The sequence below is a fragment of the Sus scrofa genome, chromosome 1, assembly GCF_054392235.1.
Source record: "Sus scrofa isolate SSC_HxYL_T2T_F1_AM1 chromosome 1, Sscrofa_HxYL_maternal_Yorkshire_Landrace_v2.0, whole genome shotgun sequence".
In the NCBI taxonomy this organism is placed as follows: domain Eukaryota; kingdom Metazoa; phylum Chordata; class Mammalia; order Artiodactyla; family Suidae; genus Sus; species Sus scrofa.
Window position 1 is genome coordinate 277,238,464 of NC_139383.1, and position 20,391 is coordinate 277,258,854.

The following is a 20,391-nucleotide window of genomic DNA, read 5'->3' on the forward strand; positions in this document are numbered from 1 at the left end:
CAACCCAAGCCACTATGCTGGATCCTTAACCCGCTGCACCCAAAGAGAACTACCCTTACCCCCCATTTTAAGATGATAAATATAAATGAGTTAGACTTCTTTAGTTTACTTTTACCATGCCAAAGTCACCAAACAATTTCCTCATGTTCTGTGTTACTGACACTTTCATATACACATTCTTACACCCACACATGGTAGTACCACACATCTGCAATATCACGGATGCAATACATGCAGAAGGAGAAAGTTTCCTTTTAACTTTTGTTTATGTTTTTATTTTAGGGTCACAACTGCAGCATATGGAGTTTCCTAGGCTAGGGGTCGAATCAGAGCTACAGCTGCCAGCCTACACCACAGCCACAACACAGGATCTGCGCCACATCTGCAACCCACACCACAGCTCAGAGTAACGCCAGCTCCTTAACCCACTGAGCAAGGCCGGGGATTGAACCCGAGTCCTCATGGATGCTAGTTGGGTTCGTTAACTGCTGAACCATGATGGGAACTCCCCTTTCAACTTTTGTAAGCAATCTACATCTGGGGCCTCTAGACCTGGTAGCAAACACCCATTCCAGGTATCTCACATACAGGCATGTAATGTTTAGATGGTTGCTTGTTCCTTACCTTAAAACAAGAAGCTCGATACAGTAGTTGCACAACATGACCAATACTTGTTTTTGATGCCTGAGGAAATCTTGGTTCTAATCTTTGCACAACAAAAAGTACCAGAACTTTCCTTGAGAGAGCAGAACCATCTTCTAATGCCAGCAACACCAGCTTCAAGGCCTCTTCTTGCATAGCTAGAAGTAAGATACAAGAGTTCGTGATAAATAAGGAACCCAGAGACCATGTCTGTCACGGGCATCTTCAGGTATCAGTTTATGGTGGTCCATTATCCACGGTCTGTATTTACTTTGCACAAAAAGAGAACATCACATGTGCACAAGTACAGTTTACCTAAAAAGTAATCATGCAAAAGAAAACATGCTTCCTACCAAACAATCAAAAGGAACACAAGTCAATAGAACTTAAACAAAATATACCTTCTGTAGGTATCTAAGAATCAACCAGATAATGATAATGTTAAAGTGAAAAAAAGCCCTTATTTTTAAACACAGAGAGGTACTCTGATAATTAAAAACATGTATAGGACAAACAGTAGTCTTTGATAAATGGTATTTTTTTATGTATAAGACTGTTGCTTTGCCATCAGAATTATTTGGTATAAAATTTAAAAGTGATATTAGCCTCTAGATGCAGTACTTAAAGAAGGTATCAATTTATGTTGTTTTCCAGCCAGGGATGTAGAGCATAATCTGAATATAATCATCTTCTTGATCCAATCATCTATCAGTGGACGTGAGGGAATACCAGAAAAACTGAAATTAAAGAATATTCTATACTAAAAAGCAAAAAAAAAAAAAAAAAAAAAAAAAAGATGTCGATCTTCCCTGAAATAGTCGAGTGCAGCCCTAGAATGCAAAAAAAAAAAGAACATTCTATAAAATAACTGCCTGCATTATTTAAGAATACCAACATTAGACAAAGAAAGGCTGAGAAATGGTTCTAAACTAAAGAAGACTAAAAAGAGACATGACAAATAAATACAATATGTGATCTTAAACTGGAACATAATATCAAAGAAAATGCCATAAATGACATTTTTAAAATAACTGACAAAAATGGAATATGAACTATAGGTTGCAGCAGTGTACCAAGGTTAAGTTTTCTGAATTTGATGTATGTACTGTTTGGACATAAGAAACACACTTAAACATAAGAGGGATGGGGCATGAAATATGCAGCCTACTCTCAAACGGTTCAAAAAGAGAGAAGGAGCATATAATCCAAAAACAGAGCAAAATATTAAAAAGTAGTGATTATGGATAAAGAATATACAGTAATTCTCTGTATTATTCTTGTAACTTTTTGGTAAACTGGAAATTCTTTGGAATTAAAAGTTAAAAAATACATTGGTTCTCAATGAAAACAATGGAAGTGAAAGGTCATCTAGAATGTATATCAAAAAGCAAACCCCTTTTTTTCCAAGTGGGACACTGATGCCCATGAAAGTTAAGTGACTAGGCTAAGTTTTACAACTAGTGAGCCACAAAATTATAACTAGAACTAAGGACTTTTTAAAAATTGAAGGAAATTCACTATTTTAAAGTATACATTCACAATGTTGTACAACCATTAACTCTACCGAGTTCCAAGACATTTTCATCATCTGAAAGGAACTCTACAGCCATTAAGCAGTCACTCCCCATACCCTTGACCCCCAGTCTCTGACAACCACTAGCCTGGATTTACCTGTGTGAATGCTCTTCATATAAACAGAACCACAGAATATGTGACCTTTTGTCCAGCTTCTTTCACTTAACATAATATTTTCAAAGTTCATCCACATTGTAGCATATTTGGGTATCTCAATCCTTTTAATGGCTGAATAATATTCTATTAATAAATATACCACATTTTGTTCATTCATCAGTTGACAGACATCTAGATTGCATCCACCTTTTGACTAAGGTAAATAATGCTGCTACAAACATTTGTGTACAAGTATCAGCTGAATACCTGTTTTCAGTTCCTTTGGGTATATACCTAAGAGTGGAACTGATGGGTCATATAATAACTCTACACTTAACTTTCTGAGGAACTGTCAAATTATTTTTCCATAGAGACTGCATCATTTTACATTCCCAACTTTCATAACATCCTCACCAACACTTTTAATTTTCCACTTTTAAATTATGGCCAATCATAATGGGTATGAATGAAATAGTACCTTGTATTTCTGTTTGCATTTCCTCAATGACTAACGACACTGACCATTTTTTTCTTTCATGTACTTCGTGGCCATCTATGTATCTTCTACAGAGAAATATTTATTCAAGCCCTTGGCCCATTTTTAAGTTTGTCTTTCTGTTGTCAACTTACAGAACAAAGGTATCTGTTGCCTAGTCTAGTTTTTCTTAGATAAGGTAAATAAAATAAACATGAGGGAATATCCACGGGGAGTATTATTAAATTATATACAAATATGGATTTTTAAAATTATTTTTTGGAGTTCCCTTTGAGGCTCAGCAGTAACAAACCCAACTAGTATAATGAGGACTCAGGTTCTGACCACGCTCACTGGGTTAAGGATCTGGTGCTGCCATGAGCTATGGTGTAGGTCACAGATGTGGCTCAGATATTGAATTGCTATGGCCAGTGGCTACAGCTCTGATTCGACCCCCATATGCTGTGCAGGTGGCCCTAAGTAATACATTTTCTAAATATCATCTCATACCCAATCCATGTTGAATTTTCTCCCACTGTCTCAAAAACCTCTTCTTATAGTTTGGTTTCTTTGAGTAAGTATCCAAATAAAGTCCATACATTGTTTTTGGTCTGTATTCTTTACACTTTAAAAAAAAAAACCCCAGGAGTTCCCGTCGTAGCTCAGTGGTTAATAAATCCAACTAGGAACCATGAGGTTGCGGGTTCAATCCCTGGCCTTGCTCAGTGGGTTAAGGATCCAGCATTGCCATGAGCTGTGGTATAGGTCGCAGACGTGGGTTGGATCCCGAGTTGCTGTGGCTTTGGCGTAGGCTGGCGGCTACAGCTCCAATTAGACCCCTAGCCTGGCAACCTCCATATGCTGCAGGAGCGGCCCTAGAAAAGGCAAAAAGACAAAAAAAAAAACAAAACAAACAACAAACCCAAACCTATAGTAGTTTCCCACCACTGTCATTTAAAAGAAAATAGGAATTCCCACTGTGCACAGCAGGTTAAGGATCTGGCATTGCTGCAGTTGTGGCATAGGTTACAGCTGCTGCTCAGATTAGATCCCTGGCCCAGGAACTTCCATATGCAATGGGTGCGACCAAAAAGGGGAAAAAAAATTTCCTTTGCTCAATAAATTCTACTTACCTTAGAGTTCTAAATGAGAAAAATACAACAATAAAGCTTCAAGAAGATAACACAGAAGAGTATTTCATAACCTTGGTATAAAGATTTTTTAAAAATATAAGTAATGGTAACTATAAAGAAATCATTCCCTGCTAGATTCTTACTTTTTGTAATAATTTCTGTTTCTAATTTTAAAGACAATCATGAACTTCTAATTTTTTCATAAAAAGAAAGTTTACTTTTCCTTTACTTACTATCTGTGTAATATTAGGCCTCTCTCTTAACTCAGTTTTCTAATTTGTAAAATTAGATCTGTGTCACTTGTCTTAAAGGCTGTCAAGGATTAAATGAGAAATTTATTCCAAAACATTACAGCACTACTTATCATATAAATTACGACTAATAAAAGCTGGTATCCTTAATTATGTCAAGATTTGTATGTATAAATGAAGATGGGTTGAGTCTGGGGACCCTCACCTACCTCTAGAAATTGGCATCCTCTAGCCCTGGAAGCCAATAAGAAAGGCAAGTCAGGAAGTTCCTGTCATGGCTCAGCAAAAATGAATGTGACTAGTATCCCTGAGGATGCAGGTTAGATCCCTGGCCTTCCTCAGTGGGTTAAGGTTCCATTGTTGCTGTGAGCTGTGGTGCAGGTCACAGATGAGGCTTGGAGCCAGCATTCCTGTGGCTCTGGCATAGGCCAGCGGCTACAGCTCCAGTTCGACTCTTAGACTGGAAACCTCCATATGCTGTGGGTGCAGACCTAAAAAGACAAAAAAAAAGACAAAAAAAAAAAAAAAAAAAAAAAAAGAGAGACAGAGAAAGAAAGAAAAAGAAAAATAAAGGCAAGTCATAAGTCACAAGTCAGTGATCTATCTTACCTGGTCCTAGAAACTGGCATCCTCGAGCCCTGACAGCAGCCCATAGGTTGGCAGACAGTTGCTGAGGGTTCTGATGCTGTAATATTAGTTCTGTTACAGTTCTTTCTCCAAGTGAACGGGCTGCTCGCATGGCTCTTACACGACCTTCTTCCTCTACCAGCTGACAGTTTACAAGTGTCACGAGTTTCCTTTGCATTGGACGGCTCAGAGCACTCTGGTTCAAACTAGCTACACCTTTCAGAAAAAGGAAATTAAGGAAACTACGTTTTTTTTTTTTTCCCAATTAAAAAAGACAAGTCAATTTTCATTATGTATTTGATGAAAATATCTAGCGTAACTACTAAGCCACAATTCCTAACGCGTCCCCTATAAGATACTTTCATTTTTTTAACAGTGAGTATTCTACCCCTGTTTATTACTAGTCTGTGGTTACTTGAGCCTAATTTTCAGTTACCTCAAATTTTATTTAGGTGTTATGTTCTCTGGGTTATACGTGTCCCACAAAAGAGAGTAACTTGGGTTTATTCAGTCTGTTCTCCATCTTCATTAAAACTACTGAGATAGGAGTTCCCGTCGTGGCGCAGTGGTTAACGAACCCGACTAGGAACCATGAGGTTGCGGGTTCAATCCCTGCCCTTGCTCAGTGGGTTAAGGATCTGGAGTTGCCATGAGCTGTGGTGTAGGTTGCAGACGTGGCTCGGATCCCGCATTGCTGTGGCTCTGGCATAGGCCAGTGGCTACAGCTCCGATTCGACCCCTAGCCTGAGAACCTCCATATGCCACAGGAGCGGCCCAAAGAAATAGCAAAAAAAAAAAAAAAAAACTACTGAGATAAATCTAGAGTTAAAGTTAAATCTAAAATTAAGATATTATTAACCTTTTTATTTTTTTATGGTACACAAGACATTTAGAACATGGCTTAATGGCAACATCTTAGATCCTATTCCCTTTTAGTGACTCTAAAGATATTGCTCAAGCAATTCTTCCCTTTCTCTTACATCATCAATTTTTTCCTTTCCATAGATCATTTTCATCAGCATACAGTAAAAACAAGCATGCTGTTATTTCATACATCTTAAAAATAAGTAAACCCTCGAGTTCCTGTCATGGCTCAGAAGTTAATGAATCTGACTAGCATCCATGAGGACACAGGTTCAATCCCTGGCCTTGCTTACTGGGTTAAGGATCCAGCGTTGGCGTGAGCTGTGGGGTGTAGGTCACAGATGCAGCTCGGATCCTGAGTTGCTGTGGCTATGGAATAGGCCGGCAGCTACAGCTCCAACTGGACCCCTAGCCTGGGAACCTGCATATGCCACAGGTACAACCCTATAAAATAAAAAAAAATTAATAAGTAAAATATTTTTTTAAATGTTTTACCTTTTTTGGCCACACTCACAACATGTGGAAGTTCCCAGGCCAGGGACTGAACCCACGCCACAGCAGCAATCCAAGCCACTGCAGTGCCAACGCTGGATCCTTAACCTACTAACCCCTTCTTGACTTCCTAATGTTAATTGGCCTAGGACCCAGTTTTTGTTTTTTCCTTTATATATACTCACTACTTAGGTGATCTCATCCAGTCTTTTTTTTGTGTGTGTGTGTGTCTTTTTAAGGCTGCATCTAGGGCATACGTAAGTTCCCAGGCTAGGAGTCAAATCTGAGCTGTAGCTGCCAGTCTACACCATGGCCACAGCAACACCAGATGCAAGCCTCATCTGCAACCCACACCATAGCTCACGGCAACACCAGATCCTTAACCCACTGAGCAAAGCCAGGGATCAAACCTGAGTCCTCATGGATACTAGTTGGGTTTGTTAACCGCTGAGCCACAAAGGGAACTCCCCAGTCTCATTGCTTAAAATACTATCTATATGTCAACAACTCCCAAAAGTACACAGTTAACTATCTTACCTCTTTCACCTCAAGTTCAAAAGCTATCTAAACAAGGCCTATACTAATCACCTTATTTAAAATTGTAACCCACCTTTCTCCCCTCACTTCGACAATTTTGATCCATCTAACTGTATTGTTTTCTTTCCACAGCAATTATTATCTACAACGTAATATACAACTTGTTTTTATGAATTATTTACATACTCTCTTTTTCTAAAACACAAGCGCCATGAGGGCAGACATTTTTACTAATGTATTCCCAGTACCAAAATTGTGCCTAGTACTTAATACATGTTTTTTAAGTATCTGTTAAATGAATGAATAAATGAGTGAATGAATAGGTTTCTCAAGGAAGTCACTATGTTTAAGATATCTAACAGTGAAAAGCACAGAGCAGATACAAAAGAAATACTTGATTAATTCATTCACTCAACAACTTCTTTTTCTTTTTTTCTTTTTTTTGCTTTTTAGAGCCACACCTGTGGCCATACCTGTTCCCAGGCTAGGGGTCAGATCAGAGCTGCACCTGCCAGCCACAGCCAGAACCACAGCCACAGCAATGTGGGATCCAAGCTATATCTGTAATCTACGCTGCAGCTCACAGTAACATCAGATCCTTAACCCACTGAGCGAGGTCAGGGATCAAATCCACACCCTCATGGATACTAGTCAGGTGGGTTACCACTGAGCCACAACATGAACTCCAACACTTATTACATCTATGACCTGCTAGCTAATGAGGATGCAGTGATAAACAGAACAAAATTCCATTTTTGTCATAGCATTTAATTTACTGAGCTAATATGCCTATGTCCCCAGCAGACTGTGGGCCTCATGAAGCCTCTAACCACTGTAAGTGCTAAATGACTGAAAGAAGACATGAAATTGTCCTAATAAGACTTATTAAAACTAATATTCTGATATAGCACTATTAATTTAACAGTGAATATAAATATTACATAAATCTCAATATGTAGTGTGTCTGATGAAATCTTAGTAACAATACTGATTACTTCCAAAAAAGAGTATAACTAGTCAAAAAGATTTCCATGGTATCTCTAAATAAAATCATTTATCAAAACTCAAAATTATTTAATAGGGGCTCAATATCAAGGCTTCCAAAGTTAATATATTACCAAATCCAATAACCTGTAAAAATACTTTTTATGAACTTACCTTTACCTCCACTTAGTGGTTTTAAGTAGAGTGCCAAATCCTCAACACATTTCTTTGCAACCTCATAGTTTTTGTTCTCACCTAGATTACTTAACTTTATTGACTGATGATCTGGTACCTAAAAACAAAGAAAAACTGAAAAAATATGTTCATCCAGTTCATGCAATTGTTACTTATACATTTGATAAGTATAAACTTATAATACAGAGGCATAAGCAAAGAGACCCTGCTGTATAGCACTGGGCACTATATTTAGCCACTTGTGATGGAACATGATGGAGGATATTGTGAGAAAAGGAATGTATATATATATTATACATATGTATACGTGTGTGTATATAAATATATGTATGATTGGGTCACTGTTGTACAGAAAAAATTAACAGAACATTATAAATCAACTATAATAAAAAAATTTAGGAGTTCCCATCGTGGCGCAGTGGTTAACGAATCCATCTAGGAACCATGAGGCTGCGGGATCGATCCCTGGCCTTGCTCAGTGGGTTAAGGATCCGGCATTAATGTGAGCTGTGGTGTAGGTCACAGACACGGCTCGGATCCCGCGTTGCTGTGGCTCTGGCGTAGGCCGGTGGCCACAGCTCCGATTCCACCCCTAGCCTGGGAACCTCCATACGCCTCGGGAGCAGCCCTAGAAAAGGCAAAAAGACAAAAATAAATAAATAAATAAATAAATAAATAAAAACTTAACTCAAAAAAAAAAATCCAGGCGTTCCCATCGTGGCACAGTGGAAATGAATCCAACTGGGAATCAGGAGCTTTCGTGTTTGATCCCTGGCCTTGCTCAGTGGGTTAAGGATCTGGCGCTGGCATGAGCTGTGGTTGTGGCATAGGCCGGCAGCTATAGCTCCAATCAGACTCCCATTATAACCTCCATATGCCATGGGAGCGGCCCTAAAAAGCAAAAAAGAAAACAAACAAAAAAAAAACCACACCACCTTCTAATATAAAGGCAATACGTCATAGTGGTTTAAGAAAATTAAAGCCAAACCACTTTCCAAGAACCAAGGATCTCATTCTTAACAGCAGGAGTTGGGTGGATTAATGAGAGGAAAAAAGCAGGTAGTTAAGTGAACTGTACCAATGTTATTCCTTAGGTTTGAAAACTACGCTGTGACTTTGAAAGATGTTAACATTAGGTGAAGCTGCAGAAAGTTATACAGTTTCTCTGTACACTATTTTTTGCAATTAAAAAAAAAGTACTTCAAAATAAAAAGTAGAGAAAAAGGCAAGAAGTTTTTTTTCCCTTAGCACTTAAGCACCTCCTTCCTAAATAAATTACTTACTATATTTATTGTTCGTGGTCTGCCCCAGCCCTGTTCTCAATGAAAGATCAAAACTTGGGTATAATTCTGGGCAGCCCTGCAACTTGTACAAGTGATCTGGAGAAAATTATTTAACTGCTCTAAGTCATGGTTTCCCTATCTGCAAAATGAAGATGAAAATCCCTACCTCATAGTGCCATTTTGAATATTCAATTTAATTCAACAAATATATATATTCATGGAGTGCTTATCATGTGCCAAGCAGTTCTTGGGTACTAGTCATTTATTAGTGAGCAAAGCAGCCATTTCCTGCCCTTGTATAGCTTACATTACAGTAAAGAGAGGAAGCAGCCAATAAATAAAAAACATAATAAATAAATAAGTAGTATGATAGAAGATAATCAGTAAAAATTACACAGCAAGGATAAGGGGGAGTGCTGGAGGAGGGCTGTAGTTTTAACAGGGATGATCAGGATAGGCTTCCATGGGAATCATGACATTTGAATAAAGACCTGAAAGAATAGAAGGAATGAGAATTTCAGCAAAGTAACTGTTATTACAAAAGCCCTCAGGTGGGAATACATTAGGCCTATCTGACAACTGGTTAGGAGGCCAGTGTGGCTTAAGCAGAAAGAGTCAGGTCAGTGCAGAAGATAAGTCTGCAAAGGTAATAGAAGTCACACCATAAAGACCTGCAAGATAATTTAAGGACCAACTGAGAGAACATTTATAAATGACAAAACACAATACCTGACCTACAGCAGACACTTAATAAATGGTAGCTAGTATTATTACAAATAATCTACAGTATTTAATTGGATCTAAGATGTCACTGTTTCCAAGAGAGATTATTAAGGAAAAAAAACCTGCCAATTAAATTGACACACTAATGATTTTAGATGCATCTTGATTTCAGAGTATCTAACTGGATTATGAACACTGAAAAGAAATGTGATTTAAAAGGAAAAGTTCAGATATCAAGATACTAAAAGAGGAGTTCCCACCAATACACAGAGAGTTAAGTATCCACCTGCAGTGGCTTGGGCCTGATCCCTGGCCCAGTGCAATAGGCTAAATGGATCTGATGTTGCCGCAGCTACCGGTGTACATCATAGCTGTGGCTTGGATTCAGCCTCTGGCCCGGGAACTTCCACATGCCATGAGTGTGGCCAAAAAATTAAAAAAAAAAAGAAAAAGATACTAAAAGCATGGAGTGTTTTAATGCACTGTATTTCCTAAGATGTGATCAATCAAAAAAAGACCTTATTTTCTTGCTTTAATATGTTGTATATGATGTACAGAATTTCACCTCTTCCTCACCTGTAAAATGGGGATAATAACTACCTGAAGAGCTATAACAAGAATTAGTAATAATAGATGTTGACTGCTTACTATCATACCTAATACAAAGTAGGTCCTCAGTGAATGGAAATTATTACAAATCTAGGCTCTTGTTGATTCAGTAAAATTATAAATAAGAAATGCTAATTTTACAGCATGTGAGCACAAGAAATTGCAGAATTTATTACTGACATTCTAGAAACTGGTTTTCTATATATATCTTATATCTATATAGACTGATTTTCTTCTTTATAATATCATCCTAAAAAAGTGAAGTTTTAAAGAAAACCAAAAAACCCTCCATTTATAGGTTCTAGATGGTTGATTTCTGGCCAAAGCTTTGATTACATTTCTTTTCATAACACCTAATGGCTAAATATTTATGTATCCTTATATAAAAATGTTTCCTAACCACGAAAATTGCTTAAAAACATAAGTTCTGACCACAGTGTTGAATATAAAGAAGCTTATAACCATACAGAAATTATAGTTTTCCGTAAGAATTTATGACATTATCTAAATCATTTGCAGAATACAATAATGAAAATCAGTTATAGTATTTTTAATGCCTCAAATATTCCTAAACATAATTTGTAACCCTTAATGAATAAAGTTCTATAATCATCACATACACCAAATTAGTAAAATCTTGAAAGCTTACCTGGGCTCCAACTAACTGGAGAAGTGCGAAGTTGACAGGAAGCACATCAATGTCTGTGTTGATGGCAGTCTGGTCAAAAGGACAAGCTTTTCGGTGAAGTTTATTCAAGCAGGTCTTGCAAACAGTGTGTGAACAACCTAAACTGATGGGTTTGTGCACATTCTCATCAAATTCATTATAGCAGATTGGACAGGACAGAAATTCTGTCCATTGAGCTGCCTGCACAGGCATTGTGGAAGCTGGATGCTCGGGTTAGCAGTCTAGCAGATCATTATTTTGCTGTGTAGTGTTTTGTAAGCTGGAAAGGAACAAAAGTAAGAATTAACCATATATCCATCACTCACCTTTCAAGAGTTAAATGTTTAAGTCAATGATCACAGCTTCAAAGCCTAAATCACTTCTGAATAATTTCACATGCTTTGGAAATCATTTTCTTTAAATCTATTTGCTGAATTAATTATATTTCTGAATTTTTTTTGTCCAAAAACAATGTCCTTTCAACTACACATATTTATACCAGTTGTTCATCAAAGCTTTCCTGTGTTTTTCTGAGTGACCACATCAAATAAGCAGATTAACTTTCCATAATTTCATTTTTAGAAAAACAAATTACTTTGGGCTTTTTTTTTTTTTTTTTTTGCTTCTTTTTTAAAAAGTGTTTGCCTTGGCTATTTACTACAAACTACAAACATATAAAGATATGACCTAGGAGTTAGTGAACTCTGGAAATATTGATCCAAACAATCTCATATGTACTAAGTCAAAAGTGAAGGAACAGCCTTGCCACCTGAATGACCAAATTAGTCAAGGATATTTCAACTTGGCAACTTTTCACAAAAGACAAAATCTCTGGTCAGGACTTGACTAGGAGGCTAACTAAGGTTCAGAAAAAGTATGAGAGAAGACTGTAATGATAGAGCTGTTTATCCATAAATGAAAGAATGAGTTTAATGTTAAAGTACAGCGCCAAAGGGAAAAAAAAAAATTGCAGAGTTTCACTGTGACACAATGGGATCTGCAGCCTCTTGGCAGTGCCAAGACACAGGTTCGATACCTGGCCCGGCACAGTGGGTTAAGGATCTGGTGTTGCCATTGCTACGGCTTAGGTTACAACTGCTGCTCAGATCTAATCCCTGTCCCAAGAACTCCATATGCCACAGGGCGGCCAAAAAAGAAAAAGAAAAGAACAGGAGAACACACACAAATTACAAATCTTCAACGCGGTTCCTTACAATACTTTTCACAAAACATATTTTATATGTCCTTTTATATATCACTAAATGATACATAAAAGCAAAAACTGCCAGGTCCAGTGAGCAAGATAAAGAATAAAACAATATTTTTACATAATAATTTTAAGCAGAATAATAGCAAAATACAGGTAAACCTTGAACAACACAATTTTTACAACCATTTTTTCTTTATATATATATATGCATAAGATTAAGAGGCACATGGGGGAAAAATGACAGTAATTTCTTTATTCTTAGTCATAAGACTAAAAATGTTCTATGATTTTTAATAAAATAAAATACTTAGTATCAAACCTCTAATTTAAAATCTTTAGATACCTAACTTGAACACTCTACATTTCACAAATTTTCTGCATCTTTCAATTCAAAACTTACATAAGTCTGACAAAGGCTCTCTGGTGAACAAGAAATCTAGGTATTTAGGGCAATTAAACAAACAGCCAATACATTATTTCATAAGAATGTTTACCAACCCAAATACACTACTGCCACAGAAATTGGATGTTAAAAAAGGTAATCAGAGTCTGCATCAAAAAAAGGTCTGATTCTCTAATAACCCTACACCCAAATGAAGAATTTAATTAGCCGTTATTGTGCTTTTTTATGTTCACAAAACATAAGGTTTTAAAAAATATCTTGGTAAAAATATTACAGAATGTGCTATGTATGCTAAGCATCCTACACAAACTTTTCCTTAAACAGCTCTAATGCAACAGTATCCAATACCTTTATTTTTAAACTAGCCAAATCTTGCAAGTTATATTACTTTTTTTTTTCTTGTCTTTTTGCTATTTCTTGGGCCGCTTCCGCGGCATATGGAGGTTCCCAGGCTAGGGGTCCAATCGGAGCTGTAGCCACCAGCCTACGCCAGAGCCACAGCAACGCGGGATCCGAGCCGCGTCTGCAACCTACACCACAGCTCACAGCAATGCCGGATCGTTAACCCACTGAGCAAGGGCAGGGATCGAACCCGCAACCTCATGGTTCCTAGTCGGATGCGTTAACCACTGGGCCACGATGGGAACTCCAATATTACTTTATTTTATACCTTTTACCCACATCTATCAAAACAAGTTTGCCTCCAACTTTAGAGATGAACACTAAGCAAGTGAACACATCACTTGCTGAAACTATTCAACATTTTTAATGTTTAGTTTTCTAGGCTGCCGAATTATACAGGAAAAGCCCTTTAAGGAAGAATGAATTTTATGTTAAATCTAGCACTGATATTCCTAATCTAGGGATTTATCCTTAATAACGAACCAATAAAATATTTAACAAAACAAGACACTGTATGTATTTTTTTCACAATGGCCACCTGTTTGGAAATGCTAATTCTAGGTTAGGGTTATCACAGGCCACTGGGTAATAGGAAACTAGTAGCAAATACTCTTATTCAGTTTTCCAAGATGATCCTGAAATGCTTTATGTTAATCAGTGAGGGGAGAAAAGCCATTTACGTTTGAACTAAACATAAAAATGCTATCTTTCATATTTCCACCTATTCGTTTTTTTTCCCCCCTATTAGTTTTGAAGTGTTTCAAATTATTACAGAATACACTTGATAGTTAACATCACGATGTGCCATATGTGTTTCTAGGTTTAGGAACACCAGATGTTTTAATGTAATTAATGCTGAGAAATTTAATTTCTAGCAGAAATTAATACCTTTGAAAGAAAAAGAAAAAATCTGCCAAATTCTCCTTCTGCTATGTGTCAGCATCTAACTTTCTGACAAGAAAATTACAAATTGAACTTTCCTTATATAAGATATAAGAAACAGTTTAACTTTTAAAAATGTTTTCCTCAGTACCACTATCAACAAATTCTAAATTCCTCAATTACAATAAAGACGAATCAAATTTTGTCTAAAACACTAAAACATTTAATTAGTGATGACAAAATTGGCCTTTAATTCCTTTAAAAAAGGCACTTTGGGAGTTCCTACTGTGGCTCAGAGGTAACAAATCCAACTAGCATCCATGAAGATGTGGGTTCAATTTCTGACCTTGCTCAGTGGGTTAAGGATCCAGCATTGCCATGAGCTGTGCCATGAGGTCAGACACAGCTTGGATCTGGCGTGGCTGTGGCTGTGGCTGTGGCTGGCAGCTGCAGCTCCATTTCAACCCCTAGTCTGGGAACTTTCATATGCTTTAGGTGTGGCCCTTTAAAAAAAAAAAAAGAAAGAAAGGCACTTTGTAAATGTTTACCTAGAAAATATTTTTATAATTATCAAAAATGATAAACAGACTACTCCTATTATAATTCATTTTTTAAAAGCATCTAAATGAGCTAATAATATATACTGATGTATAAAACTTTTAGGTTTATACTAATACATTCCTTATTAACTTATTTGAATCTATAGTGAAGTATCCAGTCTAAAAATACTCCCAAACATCTCAAATTGAGAAAAAATGGCTTAAAAAACCTATACCTCTAAATATATAAAGGGAATACTTAAGAAAAACTTTCAAATTATTTGTATTAAGTAATTTCAGTTACTAGTTACTAAAATTGAAGAAGGATAAACAAGATAAACCACAGGAGAGAGAAATGTTAGAGATGAGAACTTAACAGATTTTTACTCAAGTAATTTTTCAGGCTATGAATAATAACTCATAAAACAGGAAGAGTAACAGACATCTCTTATATGATTCAAATTAGAGATTGCTTTATTAAAAGCAAACTGCTTATCAGCTAAGTACTTTCATTTTCTGTTATTAGTCTACTATGGTTTATGCAGTCAGTTAGGACTATGAAACCTGATTTTAAAATGCCAGAGAAAGGTTTACGCCTCATTCACTACTATATAATAAGAAAATATATTTTACAATTCTCTTTATAAAGATGTAGGGCTCAGGTTTGTTGATTAAAACATTCTTTGTTTTAATTTTAGTTCACTCATGTGAGAAATTTACACTACTGAAATGAATTGTAACAGTACTTCTCAATTCAGAAAAGTTAGAAAGAATTAGTTTTGGACTTAAAAAATTATATTTAAAGCATCATAGGTATGATTTAGACCTTAACTTATATAACTAACAAAACCAATGGAAATAAACTGCAGGCCCCAAAAAGCATTCAAACATATTAAAAGGAATGGAAAAAAGGAACTGGATTACAATTTTAAAGACTGCCATTATATGTGCTTTAGCATAAGTGAGGAAAGATATGATCCAAGTTTTACATCTAAAATTCACCACAGGTTGAACTCAGTTTTTTAACGAGCATGAGATTTAACTTTCAATGTCCTCTATTAGAACAGTAATGGGATAATTTTCTGTTTTAACTAATACAACTGATAAAGTTTTGCTACCTAAGTGATGATTACTTGAAAAATACTTTTTTGGGATAGAACTTAATTACTCACTTCTGTCTACTGAATAGTGGCCACTAGATAGCTTTATCCTTCATATTGTCAAAGTCTTTAGCCTTTTGGTTATTCTAATTGTAAGAAGATAGTCTGTCAGGAAATTTTTGATTTTCATTAATCTACTTCTTTTTAGATAATTTTTTTCTTGGAAGAGTAGTGGAGCTCTAGAACAGCACTATCCAGAAGAAACACAATATGAAGCACAAGCAATTTAAAGTTTCTAGTAGTCACATTAAAAAAGGGAAAAACAGATGAAATTAATTTTACTAATATGTTTATTTAACCCAATTTATCCAGAATATCATTTCAGGAGGTAATCGATATTTAAAAATTACATTTTACTTCTTTTTTTCTAACTAAGTCTTAAAAAATCTGATGTGTATTTTATACTTATAGCACAGCTCAATTCACACTAGCCACATTTCAAGTGTTCAACTGGCACATATGGCTACTGGCTAGTATTGGACAGTACAAATCTAGAGTACTTAAAATTATAAAGTAACACTCAAACCTAACTTGTATTAAGAATTTGTGGTTAAAGTTACATCTACACTTAGGAACGTTTTCAAAAAACTAAAAAACCTGAAGATCATAAAGATGTCGCCTAACACTTACACGACCAAGTCAAAATATTATTCTTAATTTCCAGCTAGCTTTGTTTTACTACATGCTTCCTTTTTCCATCAATACAAAATGAAACTTCAACTCAGTCCAACCAAAACAATAAACAAGTACTTATTATAAAAAGATCTTGTTGTAAGTTTATTTAGCATTCTTTGATATTGCATACAATGTGGAAGTTTGATTACAGAATATAAAATTCTGTGTTAAAAAAATGATTTCCCCCTCAAAAGGATTTCTGTTGATTTTTTCAAACTGGAAGACACAGTATATTACAAAAGCAGAAAGTGAATTAATGAAAACATATGAACAAAGGACATAAGTCTTCTTATACGTCAGGTTAACCCAACAGTAATAACAGCTCAGGAGCAACTCAAAGAATCCACTGATAAACAATTAAATCCTCAAATAGGAGCCAATTTGAATTATAACATTTGGTATTTCTAAACATGCCCGGAATGTATGTTTAACATTTTGTCATTAGAGCTATTTTCCCAACTCTAGAAATCTGGAAAATTATGAATCTCCAAATCAACAAAAATGCAAAATTGAAAATGGTCTTTGACAGGATGTAAGGGCCTTAATTTCTTCGAGCACTGAATGTGGAAGTAAACAACATAAGAAAGGGAGGTTATGTTAGAACAGTGGTATAATAGCTTTTTAGACAGATAAAAAAATCCACAAACTCCTCTTACTGTTTCAAGAAATAATAACTAAATTTGTGTATTTATAAACAGACTGCATAAAGCTAACTAAAATATTTCTTTCTTTGCTTTTGGACAAAATTATACCAAATTTAGTGTAGCAACATTAGCTTTCTCAGGTTAATCAAAAGTTCCTATTGGAATTTAAAAGTTTGACTAATATAAAAATGGAAAAAAGATTACTTAAGCACTTTATTTGGGAAAGAAAGTTATTCTAATCACAGCTGGTGGGAGGAGAGTAGGAATTAAAAAGAAGGGGCCTAAGTGAAGAGTAGGAATTAAAAAGGAACCTAGGTAGTTATTTAAAAAAAAAAACAGGGTGGGAATCACGAAATTAGATTTACTTTATGTCAGTGATAACTTGAGACTATTTTAGTGTCAAGGTTCTATCTACCGGTATCTTAAACTGTTCTGCGATCTGAAGGATGGAAATGACAGCTACCCCCATCTTCTCTCCTCCTGAAAGCTAAGAACAGAGAAAAGTAGAGCTGCCTGTAAGAAACAAAGATGCTTTCTACCATTCTTCTAAGATGGTGGAAGAGTCTCCTTAAGAGGCTTCCCCAAGAAAGAAAAATGAAAGAGGGAAAGCAAACCATAGCAGAATTCCCTGACTGTTTCATGCTATTGCTCCGTCACAACCACTGTGCAACCCCTCTGGTCCGGCCCTCTCCCTCCCAGGAGGTTAAGCCCTCCCAGGGCATTGTTTGGCCGGGGTCCCTATTTACCACTCAGATCGCCTCCACCATCCCTGCACTACGATCTCGGGAAGCCCCAAGACAGAAAGCCGAAAAGCTAGGAAAGGACTTGGTTTCGAGGACCTTCTTCAACCCTACTAACTGGTGTAGAAAAGGAAGAGTAAAGCCTGGCCTTTACTTGGATGGGTTCCTTAGGGTCAGAAGCGTCCCCTCGGCGGGTGTCGACGGGAGGTGGCCATTTGCGCCGGGCGCTCGGTACTGCAAAAACCCTACCAGGGCGAGGGGCCTCCTCCGGCAGGGGACTTCGGGCCCGATCCGGGTGTCAGGTGCGGCCCTCGGTTCCCAACCCTCCGGGCACCGGCTACGACAACGCACAGGCCCCGGGCTGAAACCGGTCTCCCGCCCGACCGCCGGGAATCGGGGACCCAGGCTGGGGCCCGAGCCGCGTCGTGCCCGCCCCCGCCCTACCTGAGGGGACCCGGGCGGGGTCGCTAAGGGCCGCTCCCGGGAGCCCCGCGACCGCGCGGCTCGGCGACGGAGGCGCCTCGTCTCGCCGGGGCAGAGCTCGGCGGCGGCTTCACGACATCAAACTCCATCGGGAGCTACAGGGACAGCCCCGTTGGCGGCGGCGGAGGCCGCAGCGGGGCCTCCTCCTCCTCCTCCTCCCTCCACCTCCTCCTCCTCCTCCTTCTCCTCCTCCTCCTCACCACGGAGGCGGACCTGAAGGGATCCCGACCTAGCTCTCGCGAGAAGATACTCCCCACCTCGCGCGAGATCACGCAAGACCGGGAGTTAGGGAGGTGGAAGGGAAGCGTAGTAGCCCCCGCCACCTGGACTGCGCATCAGCTTCCCTCTGGTCGGCAGAGCCACCCCTATCACATGACTTGGGAACCCTGGAGCACTGTGGGAGGTACTGTTAGGAGGCCTGGGCAAGCCGAAAGGGTTGATGGGAAACTCCCTGCACATTCTTATGCGCCTTGAGCCAGCCTCCTAGACACCGGTTTGAGCCAGTGTCTGCCTTTGAGGAAGGCATGGTACTGGTGAGCATAATATGATGCATTCTACACACTCTCCCATAATCAGATGCCAACCATATCTCTCAGTCCCTCCACATAGGTGCCAAGCAATCTTCCTATTTTTTTAAAAAAAGTTCATTTGGCTGGCACTAATGCCTTACCGCCTTATTAAAGAGAAACTTCTGAGCTCTTCAGAAGCTGGCAGGGATCAAAATGCAATCACAAATTCTGGCATTAATATCTCAGTAAATATTTGTCGAAGGACTTTTTCTCATACTAAACTGTAAGGTAGGACTTATCGTTTTTATAGATGAAGAAGCAGACTGGGACTAGGGATCAAGGAAGTAATATTAATGGACTATGCTATATGTCGGGTCATGTGTTAGGTAATAAAATTTTAATCTATTTTTCGTGTGCTCATAAATATAATTCTAAAAAGTAGACACTGTGTACTCTGTTACTGAAGGGAAATTGAAAAACACAGATTAAGAAGGTACCCATTAATTATAATTAAACTCAAGGCACTTTTCAGTGTGAAACCAGATGTCCAACAAAAATGTCTATGGAAATAGACCCACCACAAATCAGAAGTCATATGGAAAAGCAGTTTATAGACCAAAATGATTTTAAAAATATGTAAATGGTTATTACTGCCTGGATGACAGAAATATCAGTGTTTAAAAAAAAATTCAATGGCCACATCAGAGACTTTCTTACATGCATTTTTATCCTTGTCATTCTCTTTATGAAATATACACCAATCTAAGAGAAAGTTTCCCAACAGTGATTCATTTGGTTCACTGCTTTCCATTCAACTAGCGAGTAATGGGTATATGTATATATATTTTTTCATTCTTCTGGACGATAATAAGATTTTTCAAAGGTGACCTGATCACATTTAAAATTTAAACTTCAATTCTCCTTCCATGGCACTACTTATCTCTGCTTTATTTTTCTCCAGTCCATTTTCAAAATCTGACATAGTACATGGGTTTTGTTTTTTTATTGTTTGTCCCCCTCCAGTACGGTATGTTTCATGAGAGTAGAGAATTTTGTCTGTATACTTAACTCCTAATACAGGTATATCCTGTAAGTCTCTGTAAATATTTCTTGAATGAATGATTAAGTGAATAGCCAAGAAAAATAGTCTTTAAAGTTTACAGCTGTTCCTGTCATGGCACAGCAGAAATGAACATGACTAGAAACCATGAGGTTGCAGGTTCGATCCCTGGCCTCACTCAGTGGGTTAAGGATCTGGAGTTGCCAGGAGCTGTGGTGTAGTTCACAGACATGGCTTAGATCTGATGTTGCTGTGGCTGTGGAATAGGACATCAGCTACAGCTCCAATTGCACCTCTAACCTGGGACCCTTTATGTGCCATCGGTGCGGCTCTAAAAAATAATAATAAAGTTTACAGATGTAGGAGTTCCTCTGTGGTGCAGTGGCTTAAGGATGCAGTGTTGTCACTACAGTGGCTTGGGTGGCTGCTGTGGTGTGGTTTCATTCCCTGGCCTGGGACCTTCCACATGCTATGGGCATGGCAAAATAATAATAATAATAATAATAATAATCACACATGTAGACAAAGCTC

At 37.6% G+C, this 20,391-nt stretch overlaps 1 protein-coding gene across 4 annotated transcripts in view; it reads right to left on the bottom strand.

Moving 5' to 3' along the window:
- RC3H2 (ring finger and CCCH-type domains 2) overlaps nt 1–18,481 on the bottom strand; it is a 49,778-nt gene extending 31,297 nt beyond the window's left edge. For all 4 annotated transcript variants that reach the window (XM_084995468.1, XM_013993836.3, XM_013993837.3 and 1 more), the window contains exons 1-5: nt 18,253–18,481; nt 11,136–11,433; nt 7,851–7,968; nt 4,782–5,015; nt 625–800 (exon numbers count right to left, since the gene is read on the bottom strand). In XM_084995468.1, the coding sequence (XP_084851594.1) occupies nt 625–800; nt 4,782–5,015; nt 7,851–7,968; nt 11,136–11,366 (759 nt within the window). In that variant the 5' untranslated portion in view covers nt 11,367–11,433; nt 18,253–18,481. The remainder of the gene's footprint in view (nt 1–624; nt 801–4,781; nt 5,016–7,850; nt 7,969–11,135; nt 11,434–18,252) is intronic.
- Nucleotides 18,482–20,391: the final 1,910 nt, after the last annotated feature.